This window comes from Balaenoptera acutorostrata, chromosome 4 (genome assembly GCF_949987535.1).
Source record: "Balaenoptera acutorostrata chromosome 4, mBalAcu1.1, whole genome shotgun sequence".
Classification (NCBI taxonomy): Eukaryota; Metazoa; Chordata; class Mammalia; order Artiodactyla; family Balaenopteridae; genus Balaenoptera; species Balaenoptera acutorostrata.
In genome coordinates this window covers 78,890,324-78,911,621 of record NC_080067.1, presented here as the reverse complement: position 1 = coordinate 78,911,621, position 21,298 = coordinate 78,890,324, and the positions used below count along the sequence as shown (strand labels likewise).

The following is a 21,298-nucleotide window of genomic DNA, read 5'->3' as shown; positions in this document are numbered from 1 at the left end:
CTTCTCTAAGTGCGAAACACAAGAGAAGAAAAGGACCTACAAAAACAAACCCACAACAATTAAGAAAAGGGTAATAGGAACATAATTATCGATAATTACCTTAAATATGAATGGATTAAATGCTCCAACCAAAAGACACAGGCTCGATGTGTCTCGATGGCTCAAAAACAAGACCCATATATATGCTGCCTACAAGAGTCCCATTTCAGACCTAGGGACACATACAGACTGAAAGTGCAGGGAAGGAAAAAGATATTCCATGCAAATGGAAATCAAAAAGAAAGCTGGAGTAGCAATACTCATATCAGATAAAATACAATTTAAAATAAAGAATGTTACAAGAGACAAGGAAGGACACTACATAATGATCAAGGGCTCGATCCAAAAAGAAGATATAACAATTATAAATATATATGCACCCAACACAGGAGCACCTCAATACCTAAGGCAATTGCTAACAGCTATAAAAGAGGAAAACGACAGTAACACGATAATAGTGGGGGACTTTAACACTTCACTTACTCCAATGGACAGATCATCCAGACAGAAAATTAATAAGGAGACACAAGCTTTAAATGACACAATAGACCAGGTAGATTTAATTGATATTTATAGGACATTCCATCCAAAAACAGCAGATTACACTTTCTTCTAAAGTGCACACAGAACATTCTCCAGGATAGATCACATCTTGGGTCACAAATCAAGCCTCGATAAATTTAAGAAAATTGAAATCATACCAAGAATCTTTTCCAACCACAGCGCTATGAGATTAGAAATCAATTACAGGGAAAAAAACGTAAAATACAGAAAAACATGGAGGCTAAACACTATGATACTAAATAACCAAGACATCACTAAAGAAATCAAAGAGGAAATCAAAAAATACCTACAGACAAATTACAACAAAAACACAATGATCCAAAACCCATGGGATGCAGCAAAAGCAGTTCTAACAGGGACGTTGACAGCAATACAAGCCTACCTCAAGAAACAAGAAAAATCTCAAATAAACAATCTAAACTTACAACTAAAGGAACTAGAGAAAGAAGAACAAACAAAACCCAAAGTTAGTAGAAGGAAAGAAATCATAAAGATCAGAGCAGAAATAAACGAAAAAGAAACAAAGAAAACAATGGCAAAGATCAATAAAACTAAAAGCTGGTTCTCTTTGAGAAGATAAACAAAATTGATAAACCTTTAGCCAGACTCACCACAAAAAAGAGGGAGACGATTCAAATCAATGAAATTAGAAATGAAAGAGGAGAACTTATAACAGACACCGCAGAAATACAAAGCATCCTAAGAGACTACTACAAGCAACTCTATGCCAATAAAATGGACAACCTGGAAGAAATGGACAAATTCTTACAAAGGTATAACCTTCCAAGACTGAACCAGGAAGAAACAGAAAATATGAACAGACCAATCACAAGCAATGAAATTGAAACTGTGATTAAAATTCTTCCAACAACAAAAGTCCAGGACCAGATGGCTTTACAGGTGAATTCTATCAAACATTTAGAGAAGAGCTAACACCCATCCTTCTCAAACTCTTCCAAAAAATTGCAGAGGAAGGAACACTCCCAAACTCATTCTATGAGGCCACCATCACCCTGATACCAAAACCAGACAAAGATACTACAAAAAAAGAAAATTACAGACACAATATCACTGATGAATACAGATGCAAAATTCCTCAACAAAATACTAGCAAACAGAATCCAACAACACATTAAAAGGATCATACACCATGATCAAGTGGGATTTATCCCAGGGATGCAAGGATTCTTAAATATATGCAAATCAATCAATGTGATACACCATATTAACAAATTGAAGAATAAAAACCATATGACCGGGCTTCCCTGGTGGCGCAGTGGTTGAGAATCTGCCTGCCAATGCAGGGGACACGGGTTTGAGCCCTGGTCTGGGAAGATCCCACATGCCGCGGAGCGGCTGGGCCCGTGAGCCACAATTACTGAGCCTGCGCGTCTGGAGCCTGTGCTCCGCAACAAGAGAGGCCGCGATGAGAGGCCCGCGCACCGCGATGAAGAGTGGCCCCCACTTGCCACAACTAGAGAAAGCCCTCGCACAGAAACGAAGACCCAACACAGCCATAAATAAATAAATAAATAAAATAAACCCAAAGTTAAAAAAAAAAAAAACCAACAAAAAAAACCCCATGTGACCATCTCAATAGATGCAGAAAAGGCTTTTGACAAAATTCAACACCATTTATGATGAAAACTCTCCAGAAAGTGGGCATAGAGGGAACCTACCTCAACATAATAAAGGCCATATACGACAAACCCACAGCAAACATCATTCTCAATGGTGAAAAACTGAAAGCATTTCCTCTAAGATCAGGAACAAGACAAGGATGTCCACTCTCGCCACTGTTATTCAACATAGTCTTGGAAGTCCTAGCCACAGCAATCAGAGAAGAACAAGAAATAAAAGGAATACAAATTGGAAAAGAAGAAGTAAAACTGTCACTGTTTGCAGATGACATGTTACTATACATAGAGAATCCTAAAGATGCTACCAGAAAACTACTAGAGCTAATTAATGAATTTGGTAAAGTTGCAGAATACAAAATTAATGCACAGAAATCTCTTGCATTCCTATACACTAATGATGAAATATCTGAAAGAGAAATTAAGGAAACACTCCCATTTACCATTGCAACAAAAAGAATAAATTACCTAGGAATAAACCTTCCTAGGGAGCCAAAAGACCTGTATGCAGAAAACTATAAGACACTGATGAAAGAAATTAAAGATGATACCAACAGCTGGAGAGATATACAATGTTCTTGGATTGGAAGAATCAATATTGTGAATATGACTATACTACCCAAAGCAATCTACAGATTCAATGCACTCCCTATCAAATTACCAGTGGCATTTTTCACAGACCTAGAACAAAAAAATCTTAAAATTTGTATGGAGACACAAAAGACCCCGAATAGTCAAAGCAGTCTTGAGGCAAAAAAACGAAGATGGAGGAATCAGACTCCCTGACTTCAGACTACACTACAAAGCTTCAGTAATCAAGACAAGATGGTACTGGCACAAAAACAGAAATATAGATCAATGGAACAGGATAGAAAGCCCAGAGATAAAGCCACGCACCTATGGTCAACTAATCTATGACAAAGGAGGCAAGGATATACAATGGAGAAAAGACAGTCTCTTCAACAAGTGGTGCTGGGAAAACTGGACAGCTACATGTAAAAAAATGAAATCAGAACACTCCCTAACACCATACACAAAAATGAACTCAAAATGGATTAGAGACCTAAATTTAAGACCAGACACTATAAAACTCTTAGAGGAAAACATAGGAAGAACAGTCTTTGACATAAATCACAGCAATATCTTTTTTGATCCACCTCCTAAAGTAATGGAAATAAAAACAAAAATAAACAAATGGGACTTAATGAAACTTAAAAGTTTTTGCAAAGCAAAGGAAACTACAAACAAGACAAAAAGACAACCCTCAGAATGGGAGAAAATATGTGCAAACCGAATCAACGGACAAAGGATTAATCTCCAAAATATATAAACAGCTCAAGCAGCTCAATATTTAAAAAACAAACAACCCAATCCAAAAATGGGCAGAAGACCTAAATAGACATTTGTCCAAGGAAGACATACAGATGGCCAAGAAGCACATGAAAAGCTGCTCAACATCACTAATTATTAGAGAAATGCAAATCAAAACTACAGTGAGGTATCACCTCACACCAGTTAGAATGGGCATCATCAGAAAATCTACAAACAGCAAATGCTGGAGAGGGTGTGGAGAAAAGGGAACCCTCTTGCACTGGTGGTGAGACTGTAAAGTGATACAGCCACTATAGATAACAGTATGGAGGTTCCTTAAAAAACTAAAAATAGAAGTACCATATGACCCAGCAATCCCACTAACTGGGCATATACTCAGAGAAAACCATAATTCAAAAAGACACATGCACCCCAATGTTCAGTGCAGCACTATTTACAATAGCCAAGACATGGAAGCAACCCAGATGCCCATCGACAGAGAAATGGGTAAAGAAGGTATGGTACGGGAGGATTAACCAAGATGGCGGAGTAGAAGGACGTGCTCTCACTCCCTCTTGCGAGAGCACCAGAATCACAACTGGCTGCTGGACAATCATTGACAGGAAGACCCTGGACTTCACCAAGGAGGATACCCCACGTCCAAGGACAGAGGAGAAGCCACAGTGAGACGGTAGGAGGGGCACAATCAGAGTAAAATCAAATCCCATAACTGCTGGGTGGGTGACTCACAGACAGGCGAACACTTATACCACAGAAGTCCACCCACTGGAGTGAAGGTTCTGAGCCCCACATCAGGCTTCCCAACCTGGGGGTCCGGCAACGGGAGGAGGAATTCCTAGAGAATCAGACTTTGAGGCCTAGTGGGAATTGATTGCAGGACTTTGACAGGACTGGGGGAAACAGAGACCCTACTCTTGGAGGGCACACACAAAGTAATGTGTGCATCGGGACCCAGGGGAAGGAGCAGTGACCCTGGGGGAGACTGAACCAGACCTACCTGCTGGTGTTGGGGGGTCTGCTGCAGAGGCGAGTGGTGGCTCTGTTTCACCGTGGGGATAAGGACACTGGCAGCAGAGGTTCTGGGAAGTTCTCCTTGGCGTGAGCCCTCCCAGAGTCTGCCATTAACCCCACCAAAGAGCACGGGTAGGCTCCAGTGTTGGGTTGCCTCAGGCAAAACAACCAACAGGGAGGGAACCCAGCCCCACCCATCAACAGTCAAGTGGATTAAGGTTTTACTGAGCTCTGACCGCCACAGCAACAGGGAGGGAACCCAGCCCCACCCATCAACAGTCAAGTGGATTAAGGTTTTACTGAGCTCTGACCGCCACAGCAACAGTCAGCTCTACCCACCACCAGAGCCTCCCATCAAGCCTCTTAGATAGCCTCAACCACCAGAGGGCAGACAGCAGAAGCAAGAAAAACTACAATCCTGCAGCCTGTGGACCAAAAACCACAGTCACAGAAAGATAGAGAAGATGAAAAGGCAGAGGGCTATGTACCAGATGAAGGAACAAGAAAAAACCCCAGAAAAACAACTAAATGAAGTGGAGCTAGGCAACCTTCCAGAAAAAGAATTCAGAATAATGATAGTGAAGATGATCCAGGACCTCGGAAAAAGAATGGAGGCAAAGATGGAGAAGATGCAAGAAATGATTAACAAAGACCTAGAAGAATTAAAGAACAAACAAACAGAGATGACCAATACAATAACTGAAATGAAAACTACACTAGAAGGAATCAATAGCAGAATAACTGAGGCAGAAGAACGGATAAGTGACATGGAAGACAGAATGGTGGAATTCACTGCTGCGGAACAGACTAAAGAAAAAAGAATGAAAAGAAATGAAGACAGCCTAAGAGACCTCTGGGACAACATTAAACGCAACAACATTCGCATTATAGGGGTCCCAGAAGGAGAAGAGAGAGAGAAAGGACCAGAGAAAATATTTGAAGAGATTATAGTCGAAAACTTCCCTAACATGGGAAAGGAAATAGCCACCCAAGTCCAGGAAGCGCAGAGAGTCCCATACAGAATAAACCCAAGGAGAAACACGCCGAGACACATAGTAATCAAAGTGGCAAAAATTAAAGACAAAGAAAAATTATTGAAAGCAGCAAGGGAAAAACGACAAATAACATACAAGGGAACTCCCATAAGGTTAACAGCTGATTTCTCAGCAGAAACTCTGCAAGCCAGAAGGGAGTGGCATGATATACTTAAAGTGATGAAAGGGAAGAACCTACAACCAAGATTACTCTACCCAGCAAGGATCTCATTTAGATTTGATGGAGAAATCAAAAGCTTTACAGACAAGCAAAAGCTAAGAGAATTCAGCACCACCAAACCAGCTCTACAACAAACGCTAAAGGAACTTCTCTAAGTGCGAAACACAAGAGAAGAAAAGGACCTACAAAAACAAACCCAAAACAATTAAGAAAATGGTCATAGGAACATACATATCGATAATTACCTTAAACGTGAATGGATTAAATGCCCCAACCAAAAGACATAGACTGGCTGAATGGATACAAAAACAAGACCCATATATATGCTGTCTACAAGAGACCCACTTCAGACCTAGGGACACATACAGACTGAAAGTGAGGGGATGGAAAAAGATATTCCATGCAAATGGAAATCAAAAGAAAGCTGGAGTAGCTATACTCATATCAGATAAAATAGACTTTAAAATAAAGAATGTTACAAGAGACAAGGAAGGACACTACATAATGATCCAGGGATCAATCCAAGAAGAAGATATAACAATTATAAATATATATGCACCCAACATAGGAGCACCTCAATACATAAGGCAACTGCTAACAGCTATGAAAGAGGAAATCGACAGTAACACAATAATAGTGGGGGACTTTAACACCTCACTTACACCAATGGACAGATCATCCAAAATGAAAATAAATAAGGAAACAGAAGCTTTAAATGACACAATAGACCGGATAGATTTAATTGATATATATAGGACATTCCATCCAAAAACAGCAGATTACACGTTCTTCTCAAGTGCGCATGGAACATTCTCCAGGATAGATCACATCTTGGGTAACAAATCAAGCCTCAGTAAATTTAAGAAAATTGAAATCATATCAAGCATCTTTTCTGACCACAACGCTATGAGATTAGAAATGAATTACAGGGAAAAAAACATAAAAAAGACAAACACATGGAGGCTAAACAATACGTTACTAAATAACCAAGAGATCACTGAAGAAATCAGAGAGGAAATAAAAAAATACCTAGAGACAAATGACAATGAAAACACGACGACCCAAAACCTATGGGATGCAGCAAAAGCAGTTCTAAGAGGGAAGTTTATAGCTATACAAGCCTACCTCAAGAAACAAGAAAAATCTCAAGTAAACAATCTAACCTTATACCTAAAGAAACTAGAGAAAGAAGAACAAACAAAACCCAAAGTTAGCAGAAGGAAAGAAATCATAAAGATCAGAGCAGAAATAAATGAAATAGAAACAAAGAAAACAATAGCAAAGATCAATAAAACTAAAAGTTGGTTCTTTGAGAAGATAAACAAAATTGATAAGCCATTAGCCAGACTCATCAAGAAAAAGAGGGAGAGGACTCAAATCAATAAAATCAGAAATGAAAAAGGAGAAGTTACAACAGACAACACAGAAATACAAAGCATCCTAAGAGACTACTACAAGCAACTTTATGCCAATAAAATGGACAACCTGGAAGAAGTGGACAAATTCTTAGAAAGGTATAAACTTCCAAGACTGAATCAGGAAGAAACAGAAAATATGAACAAACCAATCACAAGTAATGAAATTGAAACTGTGATTAAAAATCTTCCAACAAACAAAAGTCCAGGACCAGATGGCTTCACAGGTGAATTCTATCAAACATTTAGAGAAGAGCTAACACCCATCCTTCTCAAACTCTTCCAAAAAATTGCAGAGGAAGGAACATTCCCAAACTCATTTATGAGGCCACCATCACCCTGATACCAAAACCAGACAAAGATATTACAAAAAAAGAAAATTACAGACCAATATCACTGATGAATATAGATGCAAAAATCCTCAACAAAATACTAGCAAACAGAATCCAACAACACATTAAAAGGATCATACACCACGATCAACTGGGATTTATCCCAGGGATGCAAGGATTCTTCAATATACGCAAATCAATCAATGTGATACACCATATTAACAAATTGAAGAAGAAAAACCATATGATCATCTCAATAGATGCAGAAAAAGCTTTTGACAAAATTCAACACCCATTTCTGATAAAAACTCTCCAGAAAGTGGGCATAGAGGGAACCTACCTCAACATAATAAAGGCCATATATGACAAACGCACAGCAAACATCATTCTCAATGGTGAAAAACTGAAAGCATTTCCTCTAAGATCAGGAACGAGACAAGGATGTCCACTTTCACCACTATTATTCAACATAGTTCTGGAAGTCCTAGCCATGGCAATCAGAGAAGAAAAAGAAATAAAAGGAATACAAATTGGAAAAGAAGAAGTAAAACTGTCACTGTTTGCGGATGACATGATACTATACATAGAGAATCCTAAAACTGCCACCAGAAAACTGCTAGAGCTAATTAATGAATATGGTAAAGTTGCAGGTTACAAAATTAATGCACAGAAATCTCTTGCATTCCTATACACTAATGATGAAAAATCTGAAAGAGAAATTATGGAAACACTCCCATTTACCATTGCAACAAAAAGAATAAAATACCTAGGAATAAACCTACCTAGGGAGACAAAAGACCTGTATGCAGAAAACTATAAGACACTGATGAAAGAAATTAAAGATGACACAAACAGATGGACAGATATACCATGTTCTTGGATTGGAAGAATTAACATTGTGAAAATGAGTATACTACCCAAAGCAATCTACAGATTCAATGCAATCCCTATCAAATTACCAATGGCATTTTTTATGGAACTAGAACAAATCATCTTAAAATTTGTATGGAGACACAAAAGACCCCGAATAGCCAAAGCAGTCTTGAGGCAAAAAAATGGAGCTGGAGGAATCAGACTCCCTGACTTCAGACTATACTACAAAGCTACAGTAATCAAGACAATATGGTACTGGCACAAAAACAGAAACATAGATCAATGGAACAAGATAGAAAGCCCAGAGATTAACCCACGCACCTATGGTCAACTAATCTATGACAAAGGAGGCAAAGATATACAATGGAGAAAAGACAGTCTCTTCAATAAGTGGTGCTGGGAAAACTGGACAGCTACATGTAAAAGAATGAAATTAGAATACTCCCTAGCACCATACACAAAAATAAACTCAAAATGGATTAGAGACCTAAATATAAGACTGGACACTATAAAACTCTTAGAGGAAAACATAGGAAGAACACTCTTTGACATAAATCACAGCAAGATCTTTTTTGATCCACCTCCTAGAGTAATGGAAATAAAAACAAAAATAAACAAGTGGGACCTAATGAAACTTCAAAGCTTTTGCACAGCAAAGGAAACCATAAACAAGACGAAAAGACAACCCTCAGAATGGGAGAAAATATTTGCAAATGAATCAACGGACAAAGGATTAATCTCCAAAATATATAAACAGCTCATTCAGCTCAATATCAAAGAAACAAACACCCCAATCCAAAAATGGGCAGAAGACCTAAATAGACATTTCTCCAAAGAAGACATACAGACGGCCACGAAGCACATGAAAAGATGCTCAACATCACTAATTATTAGAGAAATGCAAATCAAAACTACAATGAGGTATCACCTCACTCCTGTTAGAATGGGCATCATCAGAAAATCTACAAACAACAAATGCTGGAGAGGATGTGGAGAAAAGGGAAACCTCTTGCACTGTTGGTGGGAATGTAAATTGATACAGCCACTATGGAGAACAATATGGAGGTTCCTTAAAAAACTAAAAATAGAATTACCATATGACCCAGCAATCCCACTATTGGGCATATACCCAGAGAAAACCGTAATTCAAAAAGACACATGCACCCGAATGTTCATTGCAGCACTATTTACAATAGCCAGGTCATGGAAGCAACCTAAATGCCCATCAACAGACGAATGGATAAAGAAAATGTGGTACATATATACAATGGAATATTACTCAGCCATAAAAAGGAACAAAATTGAGTCATTTGTTGAGACGTGGATGGATCTAGAGACTGTCATACAGAGTGAAGTAAGTCAGAAAGAGAAAAACAAATATCGTATATTAATGCATGTATGTGGAACCTAGAAAAATGGTACAGATGAGCCAGTTTTCAGGGCAGAAGTTGAGACACAGATGTAGAGAATGGACATATGGACACCAAGGGGGGAAAACTGCGGTGAGGTGGGGATGGTGGTGTGCTGAATTGGGCGATTGGGATTGACATGTAAACACTGATGTGTATAAAATTGATGCCTAATAAGAACCTGCAGTATAAAAAAACAAACAAAACAACTAATACTAAACTTTCATTGGGTTATTTGTATGGAAATATGTTAATATAATTGTTTCAGACATTACATGAAATTTCTAAAAATCTTATATTTGTATTTGTATGGAAATATGTATGGAAATATGTTAATATAAATGTTTCAGACATTACATGAAATTTCTAAAAATCTTATATGTTCTGGTATAATGTTATAAGTAATAATCCTAGTTATTACTTTAAAATGTATATCTCAGAAATAACTAATTTTCTTGTCAACTGCATTATTATGAACTTTCATCTGATCTTTAACCGTGGTCATTTTTAAGTCTTTTGTCATTTACAGACAGTTCTGGGTGTACTCTGATGATTTTGCAAATATGTTCCTATAAAAGGGTTTCATCTTCAAGAAATTCATGGAAAAGACTCTGACAAGTACAGGTTTCTGGTAACTGACTGTACTGCTGAACTGAATGAATAAGCATTTTCAGAACTCTACTAAAAAACTGATGAACTCATAAAAGTGCTAACAAAAGATCAAGATGAAAAAAAAATTAATTACATGGGACTGAGTGAACTGATGAGGATGAGTATAATTTTTGTGACTTTCTGTCTGAATTAAAAAAAAAAATCCCACAAGGACTCAGAGGCAAAGAATATACAAATCAATTTTCACTGCAAAGCAAAGGAGCTGTTACAGTGGAGGATTACTGGACTGAATGTCAATATTATGACATAGTATGAGTGTGTTTCATGTTTGGTAATTGCAATCATTGTTGCTTTTGTTGTGGTCATCCATGTACAATGCTTGGTGTCAGTCTATTTATCTCTTGTAAAAATAAAATACAGTGTGTGTGTGTGTGTGTGTGTGTGTGAAAAAAAAAAAAAGAAGGTATGGTACGTATATACAATGGAATATTACTCAGCCATAAAAAGGAACGAAATTGGGTCATTTGTAGAGACGTGGATGGATCTAGAGACTGTCATACAGAGTGAAGTAAGTCAGAATGAGAAAAACAAATATAGTATATTAACACATATATGTGGAACCTAGAAAAATGGTACAGATGAACCGGTTTGCAGGGCAGAAATAGAGACACAGATGTAGAGAACAAACATATGGACACCAAGGGGGGAAAAGTGGCAGGGTGGGTGGGGGTGGTGGGATGAATTGGGAGATTGGGATTGACATATATACATTAAGATGTATAAAACAGATAACTAATAAGAACCTGCTGTATAAAAAATAAATAAAATAAAATAGAAAAATTTAAAAAAAATGTCTTGCTGTTTCCAATGGGGTTTTTTAGTGGTTTGGCTAAGATATATCTTTATGGAGATCCTAGTGTTGTATCTCTCTTATTCTTCTAAAGCCAAGTAAATGTGAATTATAACATTAAATGTTAAAAAAAAAAGGAAAAGAAAAAGCCAATCTCAAAAGCAGTACAGAAATTTTGGGGACACTTTACTTGTTCTTGGCCCACACCCTCCTCAGCATACTGGCAGTCTTTAAGAGGGAAACCCACGTTCTCAGATTGGGACACTGGTTCCTGGTTCTGGAGGGAAATGAGCAGACTCAAGGCAAGATACACGCTCAGAAAACATCTGAGAAGACCCTAAGCTTTCACCTTGCGCTGATCCCAGGCTCAATTCAAGGCTGGCTAAGTGTTGAAGGACAGCCTTGGCACCAAGACAATGTGCCAAGACAGAGAAGTGCTTCTTTGTTTTGTTTCTTTTTCTTGTTTTTTCAGCTCCTGACATTCAAAGAAATCTGTCAAAACACTAACCGAACACAAACTAAGATAAAGACTTGGTGACCACACACATTAAGGAATACAGTCTTTGCAAAAATAGTTTGGGAAACTCAGTAACAAATGGCCTATTATAGCCTTCAACAATCAAAAAAATGGTAAACCCCAGGGAAAGGGAAGAATATGCTTCCCAGAGTTACCACATTGTAATATTCAAATGTTCAATTTTCTCCAAAAAACCAACCACAAGGCATACTAAGAAACAAGAAAGTTTGGACAATTCAAAGGAACAAAATAAACGAACAGAAACCATCCTTAAGGAAGTCTAGACATCAGACTTACTAAACAAAAACTTTAACTGTCTTATCAACAAATGGCACCAGGAAAACGAGATATCCACATGTAAAAGAATGAAGTTGGACCTTCCCCTCACACCATATACAAAAATCAACTCAAAATGGGTTAAAAACTTAGGGACTTCCCTGGCAGTCCACTGGTTAAGACTCTGCGCTTCCAATGAAGGGGTGCAGGTTCAATCCCTGGTCAGGGAACTAAGATCCCACATGCAGCACAGCATGGGTTGTGGCGAGGGGGGGCGGTAAAAAAAAGGATATACAACCCAATAAGAAAAAAATGAGCCTGAGATCTGAACAGACACTTTACCAAAAGAGACAGACAGCAAAAAAGCACATGAAAAGATGCTCATATCAAAACTTGTCAGATTGCAAATTTTAAATACACTCAGTTACTGCACATTAATTATACTTCAACAAAGCTATAATTATATTTCAATAAAGCTATGACATTTAAAAAAATAAACTTAAATAGCACTCACAAGAAAGCAAACAGATGTGCTCACGTGACATGCAATGGCTTGGACTGACTACAGATAATAACACTGTGTATCATGAAGGCTGATTTTAAAGAATGACATTATGATGGACTCTAATGTTAGTTTCCTATTTCACATCCAGTCTTCTTTGCTTCCTTATTAAAAGAACCTCAACTGTGTACAAGAAAATGTGTCCAGCTAAAACAAGCAGAACTCTTATCTGTGGCTGTTTTACCTTTGGAATAGAGACACCACCCCCTTCCTCCTTGTCCATGCTGAAGACGGGAGCACAGCATCTGTACTGTGACCATGAGGACAAAAGCCAATACTAAGGATGGACGGGGAAAAAAAGGGGAGGAACCTGGTTCCTTGATGACATCCACATGAGTCAAGTCCTAGACTGCTTGCCTCTGAACTTCTTGTTGAGAAAAGATGTCTTCCTTGTTTAAGCCATTATTTGTTGCTTGTCTCTTGCACATAGTTGATCAAAATTTGTTACATTCAGAGAATTTAGTTCAGAAGTGGGGTCTGAGGTACTAGTCACCCAAATAAGCCCTATGTAACTGTCCAATTTTATGGTCCCACTCTTTTCCCTATTAAGTCCCTTAACTTTTACAAGAGATCTAGTGAGATTTTAAACTCAATTTATGTTGTTAATTCATCAACTCACAAGCTCAGGCTCTGGTTTTTGACAGTATCAGCCTATGACTGCAAAAGATGAGAAAACTCTCTTAGGGAAATCACAGAAACTTCCTGGGTTTTGTAATGCCTTAAGAAAGAATTCTACTTACGTAAAACTTCTGAGTAATGGAGTGGGGGAAGAAAAGAATTCTATACAAACCCTTGGCAAGCACCCGTAGCCTCTCCTTAAATGGGCACTTTATTCTAGGTAATAACTTAAGGAACTGTTTCATCACTGCATGATATTGGACTGCTAAAGTCACATCCTCTGTAACTAATTTTATCCTCACTGCCATCAAACCCAAACAGTTCCTACAATCAATGTGAGATTCCCACATCTTTGAAGGTCTCCTACTTGCAACTAATCTTGCTATCAATTATCAAATAGGTCTGCCTAGTAATAGCATATTATAGAAATTAAATATAGAAATAATCTTTGGGTGGGCCTGAGACCCAGGTCCTAAAGGTATGTAATCAGCAATAATGCCCAATTACACCATGAGAGTTGTTCTAGCAAAAATACCATTTCCGCTGCTGCTTAGACCTGGATTCCAACAGTCCAAGCAGTGCTGCCCCTGAAGAAGTGGGTTTCTCTGTTACCAGGCTTGCTGGTCAGTCTTCCTGCTCACTGCTACATATTCATATTGTTTACTTCTAAATCCAGGTCTTAGGTCACATGCCTGACCCTAGGAGATGGGAAGTATGAATCCTGTAATTTCATTGAGAAGAGAGAACCCTTACGTAGGAAACTATCAAAATGTAAGATGTTGTGCAGCCACAAATTGTAACTGTCCACCAGTTACATTGTTATCTTTACCATCTTAACCTCAAACATTTTACACAAGACACTTCTATACAATGACAGTTAACTGCCCATCACCACTTTTTAGTCATACTTACTGAACGGCCACCTAAAACTACATATAAAGCTCCTGAAGAAAACAGGGGAAAAGTTTCATGACACGGGATTTAGCAATGATTTCTTGGATATAACACCAAAAGCACAAGTAACAAAAGTAAAAACAGACAAATGGGACTACATCAAACTTAAATACTTCTGTGCATCAAAGGACGCAATCAATAAAGTGAAATGGCAACCAATGGAATGAGAAAATATTTGCAAATCATATCTGATAAGGGGTTAACTCCAGAATATATTAGGAATACTAACAACTCAATAACAAAAAACCAAATACCCGATTAAAAAATGAGCAAAGGACTTAAATAAATATCTTTCCAAAGAAGATACGCAATGGCCAACAAGCACATGAAAAGATGCTCAAAATCATTAGTCATTAGGGAAATGCAAATCAAAACCACAATGGGATAGCATCTCCCACCTACTAGGATGGCTGTGTCAAACAAACAAAACAAAACCATAAAGTAACAAATGCTGACAAAGATATCCTAAAAAGGAACCCTTGCACATTGCTGGTGGGAGTGTTTAAGATTGCACAGCTGCTATGGAAGAGTATATCAGTTCCTCAAAAAATTAAACATAGAATTACCATATGATCCAGCAGTTCCTTTCTGGGTACATACCCAAAAGAGTTGAAAGCAGGGATACAGACACTTGTACACCAATGTTCATAGCAGCATTATTCACAATAGCCAAAAGGTGGAAGCCAAAGATGGAAGTAACCCAAAGATCCATAGACAGATGAATGCAAAAACAAAGCATGGTAAATACATACAATGAAATATTATTTAGCCATAGAAAGGAATGAAATTCCGACACATGCTACAACATGGATGAACTCTGACATTATGCTAAGTGAAAGAAGGTGGTGATCATTTTGTAGTGTATAAAAATATCAAATCACTGCCATACACCTGATACCAATACTGTAAGTCAATTATACTTCAATTTTTTAAAAAATTGCCAAATTGCCCTCTTGGAAAAAAGAAAGAGAGAGAGAGGAGAGAAGGGAAGGCAGGAAAGGAAAGGAAAGGAAAGGAAAGGAAAGGAAAGAAAGGAAAGGAAGGAAGAAAGAAGTCAGGTACAAAAGCACAATCAGCTACCATGATTCTACTTATATGAGGTACCCAAAGTAGTCAAATTCATAGAGGCAGGAAGTAACAATGGTGGTTGCCATGGGCTGGAGGAAGAGGGAATTGGGGAATTATTGTTTAGTGGGTATGGAGTTTCAGTTTGGGAAGATGAAAAAGTTCTGGAAAGGGATGGTGGTGATGGTTGCACACCTAAAAATGGTTAAAATGGTAAACTTTGTTATGTATACTTTACCACAATTTAAAAAACACACTAAGCTACCACTTAACACCTCCTAGGATGGCTATAAAAAAATTTAAAAAAAAACAAAAAAAAAACCCAGAAAATAACAAGTGTTGGTTAGGATGCGCAGAAATTGGAACCATTACACATTGTGGTGGGAATGAAAATGGTGCAGACCTGTGGAAAAGTTTGGCAGTTTCTCAAAAAGTTAAACATAGAATTACCATATGATCCAGCAATTCCACTCCTAGATATATACACAAAAGAAATGAAAACATATTCAAACAAATACTTGTACATGAATATTCACATCAGCACTGTTCAAATAGCCAAAAGATGAAAACTACCCAAATGTCCATCAACGGATGAATGAAAAAAATACATCCATAAAATTATTCAGCCCTAAAAAGGAAAGAAGTACTGATATAACCTTGTATGACCTTTGGAAACATTATGCTAAGTTAAAGAAGCCAGACACAATAGATCACATACTGAATGAACACACTTATATGAAAAATCTAGAACAAGCAAATTCATAGAGATTAGAAACTACGGAAAGGGGGAGGGGAGGGGAAGAATGGGGAGTCATTGCTTAATGGTTAGAGTCTGGGGTAATGAAAAAGTTTTGGAAACACAGTGGTGATGGCTGCAAAACATTGTGAATGTAATTAACAACACTGAACTGTACACTTAAAAATGGTTAAAACGGCAAACTTTATTTACCACAATACAAAGAATTCCAAAATAAGGCAAGTAGAGCATAAGCACCACATTCAAAGCCTAAACGTGAAACATCGCACGACTTATTGATCACGTGAGTGATCAGGCTGCTAGAGTCCAGTGTTCAGTTTGGAGCATAATGCATAGTCCATACTGTGGAGAGCTATGAATAAAAATGGATGAACTAGATGGAACTGGCCACAGAAAGCTATTTTAGGCTCCCAGTGTAACAGGGAAGAGGCAAATCTGACTACATATAGGATCTGTTTCTTTTACTTTAACCTTTGCTTCCTGTTGCTTTTGTTCACTAAAAGGATACTGTCTACACATAATGGCTTGCCTGGGGGAACCCTGCCCCTCTGCCTGAATGTTAAACCAAAGGGCCTTTGCTCAAGGAAACATCTGGGATATTTGCAAAATTTATGGGCTTCTTACTTTACTTCCTCATCTCCTCCCCCTCTCTGTGCTATAAAAGAAACTGGCATCCAAACCCGGTAAGATGGTTATTTTGAGACTTTAGTCGGCTATCTCCTCGGTCTGCTATCTCCTCGGTCTGCCGATAAACTCGCATTCCTTGCCTCAACACCTCGTCTCCGATTTATTGGCCTGTCGCCAGGGAGCAGAGAGAGCTTGGACTCGGTAACAGTTGCAAGCTGAAAAATTAAATGAATGGCGATGAACAGGCAAGTAAGTTAGAGAAAGTAATTTAAAGTGAAAAAAAAATATTAACACAAGAATCCAGTAGTTTCCTTACTTCTGCTGTTGCTATACTACACTATTGCTCATCTGTGACTATTTATATAACTTTTCACATGACTGAAGACTGTAGCAGGCAATTCTTTTGTTCTGGGTTTTTTCTTTTCATTTTTAATCCAGCAAATATCAATTGAACACAGCCTGCGCTGTGACAATGAACAAAATCGTGCCACTGACCTTAATCAACATTTTGGGACCCATAAAACCCAAATACCCCTGAAAAATTTAGACAAACACTAACTGGACTTTCTGTTTTATTCTTTAAAAAAATGGATTAGGGGCTTCCCTGGTGGCGCAGTGGTTAAGAATCTGCCTGTCAATGCAGGGGACACGGGTTCGATCCCTGGTCCGCAAGATCCCACATGCCGCGGAGCAACGAAGGCCGTGCGCCACAACTACTGAGTCTGTGCTCTAGAGCCGGTGAGCCACAACTACTGAGCCGGCGTGCCGCAACTACTGAAGCCCGTGCGCCTAGAGCCCGGGCTCCGCAACGAGAAGCTACTGCAATGAGAAGCCCGTGCACCGCAACAAAGAGCAGCCCCCGCTCGCGGCAACTAGAGAAAGCCCACACGCAGCCACGAAGACCCAACGCAGCCAAAAAACAATTAATTAATTTTAAAAAATGGATTAGTGGTGATTGGCTTTTAAAAGGATATTTGTTTTTAGACAACAAACGCGCTGGGTTTTACTCACCAATTTCCTCTGATTCTTGCCCAGAGGCTCTAAGCTTGCATTCCTCTGGATAGTGTTTTTGAATTATCTCCCACAGTTCCGTATTGACAAGAGAATTTGTTCGGGTATGGTACCGAGTCCACGAAGAGACCCGGCGGCGACAGAAGGGACAGCACAAATTTGCCTTTTCGACAGTCGATTGGAAGCATGGTTTACAGAGAGTGTGGTTACAAGGGAGTGTCACAGGCTCAATTAGGATTTCCACACAGATCTGGCACTGGCATTCCAACAGGGAAGGGATGGCGTCTTTGGGTACAGCCATTTTAATATGCTAATAAGGCATATTCAACATCAACACCTGAAACAGAAAGAATCGTATTTCCAGCTCAAGTAAGAAAGAAGCAAATTAACAGTTTTGTGTTTAAATATTATGCCCAGCAGCCTACCAGAATTCAGAGATTGGGAGCATCAAACGTCTTGAAGTAAAAAGATGTTCTGCTGGCCAGGTAAACAGTACGACCCTGGAAGGCGGTGTGTTTGTCCATGTTTAAGACAAACATCCGGAAAGAAAACAAATGAACCTTGGCTGCTCCCAGGCATTAACAACCGCTGCGGCAGGGCGGACGGTGGGCTCTGGCTCTCTGGCGCCACAGGAGGCTCGCATCAAGTTCCCCTCCTCCCTCTTACCAGGTGAGGATGCTCTCTTAGTTCCGGGCAGCCAAGCCCGAGGCTGCCGAGGCGCGCAGCCGCCAGGCCACCGCTCGAGGAAGAACGCTGCTTCCGCCCGGACGCCGGGCTCTGCTGGAGCGGGACTCCAGTTTACCGCTGCTGTGGGGCCGCGAGCGAGCACCTCCCGGGGCTCTGAGCCCACCCCTCGCCTTTCTTCGGTCAGCCAAAAAGCCTAATCTTGGCTGCAGTGCTATAGCAAACCGACAAGGGCTAGTGACGTCACAGCTGCCCGCCAAAACGGCCCCTCCCACCTTAGAGAACCTACCAAGAACAGAGACAGCTAACGTTCGGCCGGGTGGGACTTCCGGGCCTGCGCGCGCCGCCCGCCCCGCCCCCGGGAGAGGGCCCTCCCCTTGCGTCGCAACCTCTGCGGCTCCGCTTTTCCCGCGTGATTCTTTCTCCCGGAGGCTGCGGAAACCTGGTAGTGTCGCAAGGTTACTCTCTAGGCAGAAAATGGGAAACCTCAAAACAAGCTAAAAACCGAACAGTAATTTTAAAAATTCTTTCCTCAGTACTCCTCGGAATACCCTTCTGTTTCCGTTAATTTGTAACTAAGCCTCTTAGGTCGCTTTCCAAAGTTCTTGGAAAAGCATCTCCGAGAGAGGCTGTGGTCAGAGAATCCACAAACTTGCTGCAGTTTAACAGGCACTTGGGAAGCAAACTTTGGTGCTGCTGCCACGATCCTGGAGCTTACTACTTTAGTGTTAAATTTCAGTCTAGAGCAATCAAAATTACAAAGGAAGTCAAAAGGAAAATATTTTATCTTTTTATGCTTTTGGAATAAGTTTTTCTACTTTGGTATTGAGTTCTTTTACTGACAACTGATCCTACTGAATTGAGTTGTATGAAAAAGTAGATTTTGGCTAAGAAAACGGTGGGGATTATATAAAGACTGTGATCTCTAGTACTTAAGAACCAAGCCTCATAGAGACAAAGTAGAGTTATTATTTAATGGATATAGAGTTTCAGTTTTACAGGTTCTGGAGACGGATGGTGGTGGTGGTTGCACAATTTTATGAATGTAAATATTTAATAGTGCTGAACTATACACCTAAAAATGGTTAAGGTGGTTCTCACTACTGCACTTGACTAGTCTTAAAAAAATAATAAAAAATTTTAAAAATGGTTAAGGTGGTGAATTTTATGTTATGTGTGTTTTACCACAATTTTAAAATTTTTGGAAAAAAAAAACAGGTCTGAGTTTTCTGAGGAAATGCTAAATAGCTGTGGGCGAAGAGAAAAGAAAGTCACTGCTTGTAAATAGTCGTTAAGGTCTTTTGGGTTTACTGAGGTCATTTACGTGCTGGAGATGAGTGGTTTCCAGATGAAGGCAAAACTAGGAGGTGTGGATCCTTTCTAGAGAGCTTTGGAAATTTCGTTTTTTTTTTAATGCGGGTTCAAAAAACTGGTTGTCATCCAGTTGTCCATAGTATCAATCCCTTAGCCTGGAATTCCAGGCTCCCTAATGTGATCCCAACCTCCTTTTCCTGTGGAATCTCCTATTATTCTTTTAAACATTCAGTTATGATCTATTCACTGTCATACAAATCTTGTGTTTTGGGGCCATTGCTTGAAATCTCAGTTCATCCTAAATGAGTTGCTTCGTGGCTTTGCCTCCTTCAAGGATCAGTTCAAGGCACTTCCTCTAGGAGATATTTCTCCACCACACAATGATACCCCTCCTCTGAACTCCTCATTTGTATATTGCCTAGTGATTATGGTTTTTATTGTAATCTTATTTTAACTCTTGCATTTTGATTTCTATTTTCCGGTACCTGTGTCTTGTGTAATGGATACATTTTATGTGCTTCCTCAGATTTCCCTGGCCTCGTTTACTTTGTGGGCCCATAGTCCTTTCCTGTGCCTGGGGCTGACCAGTTGCATTTCTGGAATCTCTGGCTTCTCCTGCCACTTCTGGGATTCTGTGAAACACTGCACTGAACAATGCAGTTACTGGTTTCCCAGTGGCTGCTAGGAGGGCTTAGATGATGCATCCTGGAAGTATGAGGGGGTCACTCCCCACAGAGCCAATTTTGACCAATTGAAAACAGTAGACTTTGTGAGCACAACAGAGAAATTTTCCTTCCTTCTTCCTATTGAAACCAAGCCCCTCTAAAATCGAGTTTCCCTGCCAAGTTTATGATTAACCTCTCTGTATAAAACTTTATTCCCTTTTTTGTTCCAGTAAGATTGAGGAGTATCAAAGAAAAGGGGGGATTGAAACCAAGCAGGACCCTGCAGGGCCCTCCCGGCTAAAAAGGCCCCTCCATGTCTCCTGTTTCTTGTAGGAAACAAAGGCTTTTGTTTCCTAGCCCTTCCCTGAGTTCCAAAGAGCAGACTCAAGCAGTTACAAATTAGGGAAGGGAGGAAATGCAGAAGCAAAGGAGAAGCAGCCAAATAGAAAAATTAATAATAGGTTAAACAATACTTCAGTGATAAAACAGTCCTAGTTCCTTCTCAAGGGATGTACACAACAATCTGATGTATATCTTTGAGTTGTTCTGCAGAAATTAAGGCTCACCCCACCCAGGTGGAGGATGGTGACTACATGCTGATCACAAGCACTAGACCCTAAACGGGTAGAAATCGGTTGATGATTAAGATTCCGGAAACATCACCCTATTACCTCACAACCAACCAATCAAAAGAAAGTCCGTGAGCTTCAACCCTCACAACAAAAGTTGCCTTTAAAACCCTTCTCTGGAAGCTACAGAGGAGTTCTTGTCATCTTTCCAGCACTAGCTGTCCGTTCTCTTTGCTTGGTGCCCTGCAATAAACGCTGCACTTTCCTTCAACACACCCCCATGTCAGTAGGTTGGCTTTGCTGCATGGCAGGCAAACAGACCAAGTTTGGTTCAGTAACACTTCCAACACATGGTTTCTCTCTCTCTCTTTTTTTTTTTTTTTTTTTTTC

At 39.4% G+C, this 21,298-nt stretch overlaps 1 protein-coding gene across 3 annotated transcripts in view; it reads right to left on the bottom strand.

Annotated features, from left to right (window-relative positions):
* Positions 1–18,650, bottom strand: part of RNF168 (ring finger protein 168) — a 52,619-nt gene extending 33,969 nt beyond the window's left edge. For 2 of the 3 annotated variants that reach the window (XM_007171607.2, XM_007171609.3), the window contains exons 1-2: positions 18,102–18,650; positions 17,677–18,013 (exon numbers count right to left, since the gene is read on the bottom strand). In XM_007171607.2, the coding sequence (XP_007171669.2) occupies positions 17,677–17,977 (301 nt within the window). In that variant the 5' untranslated portion in view covers positions 17,978–18,013; positions 18,102–18,650. The remainder of the gene's footprint in view (positions 1–17,676; positions 18,014–18,101) is intronic. The other variant, XM_007171608.2, reaches the window with a different exon arrangement.
* Between the last annotated feature and the right edge of the window lie 2,648 nt (positions 18,651–21,298).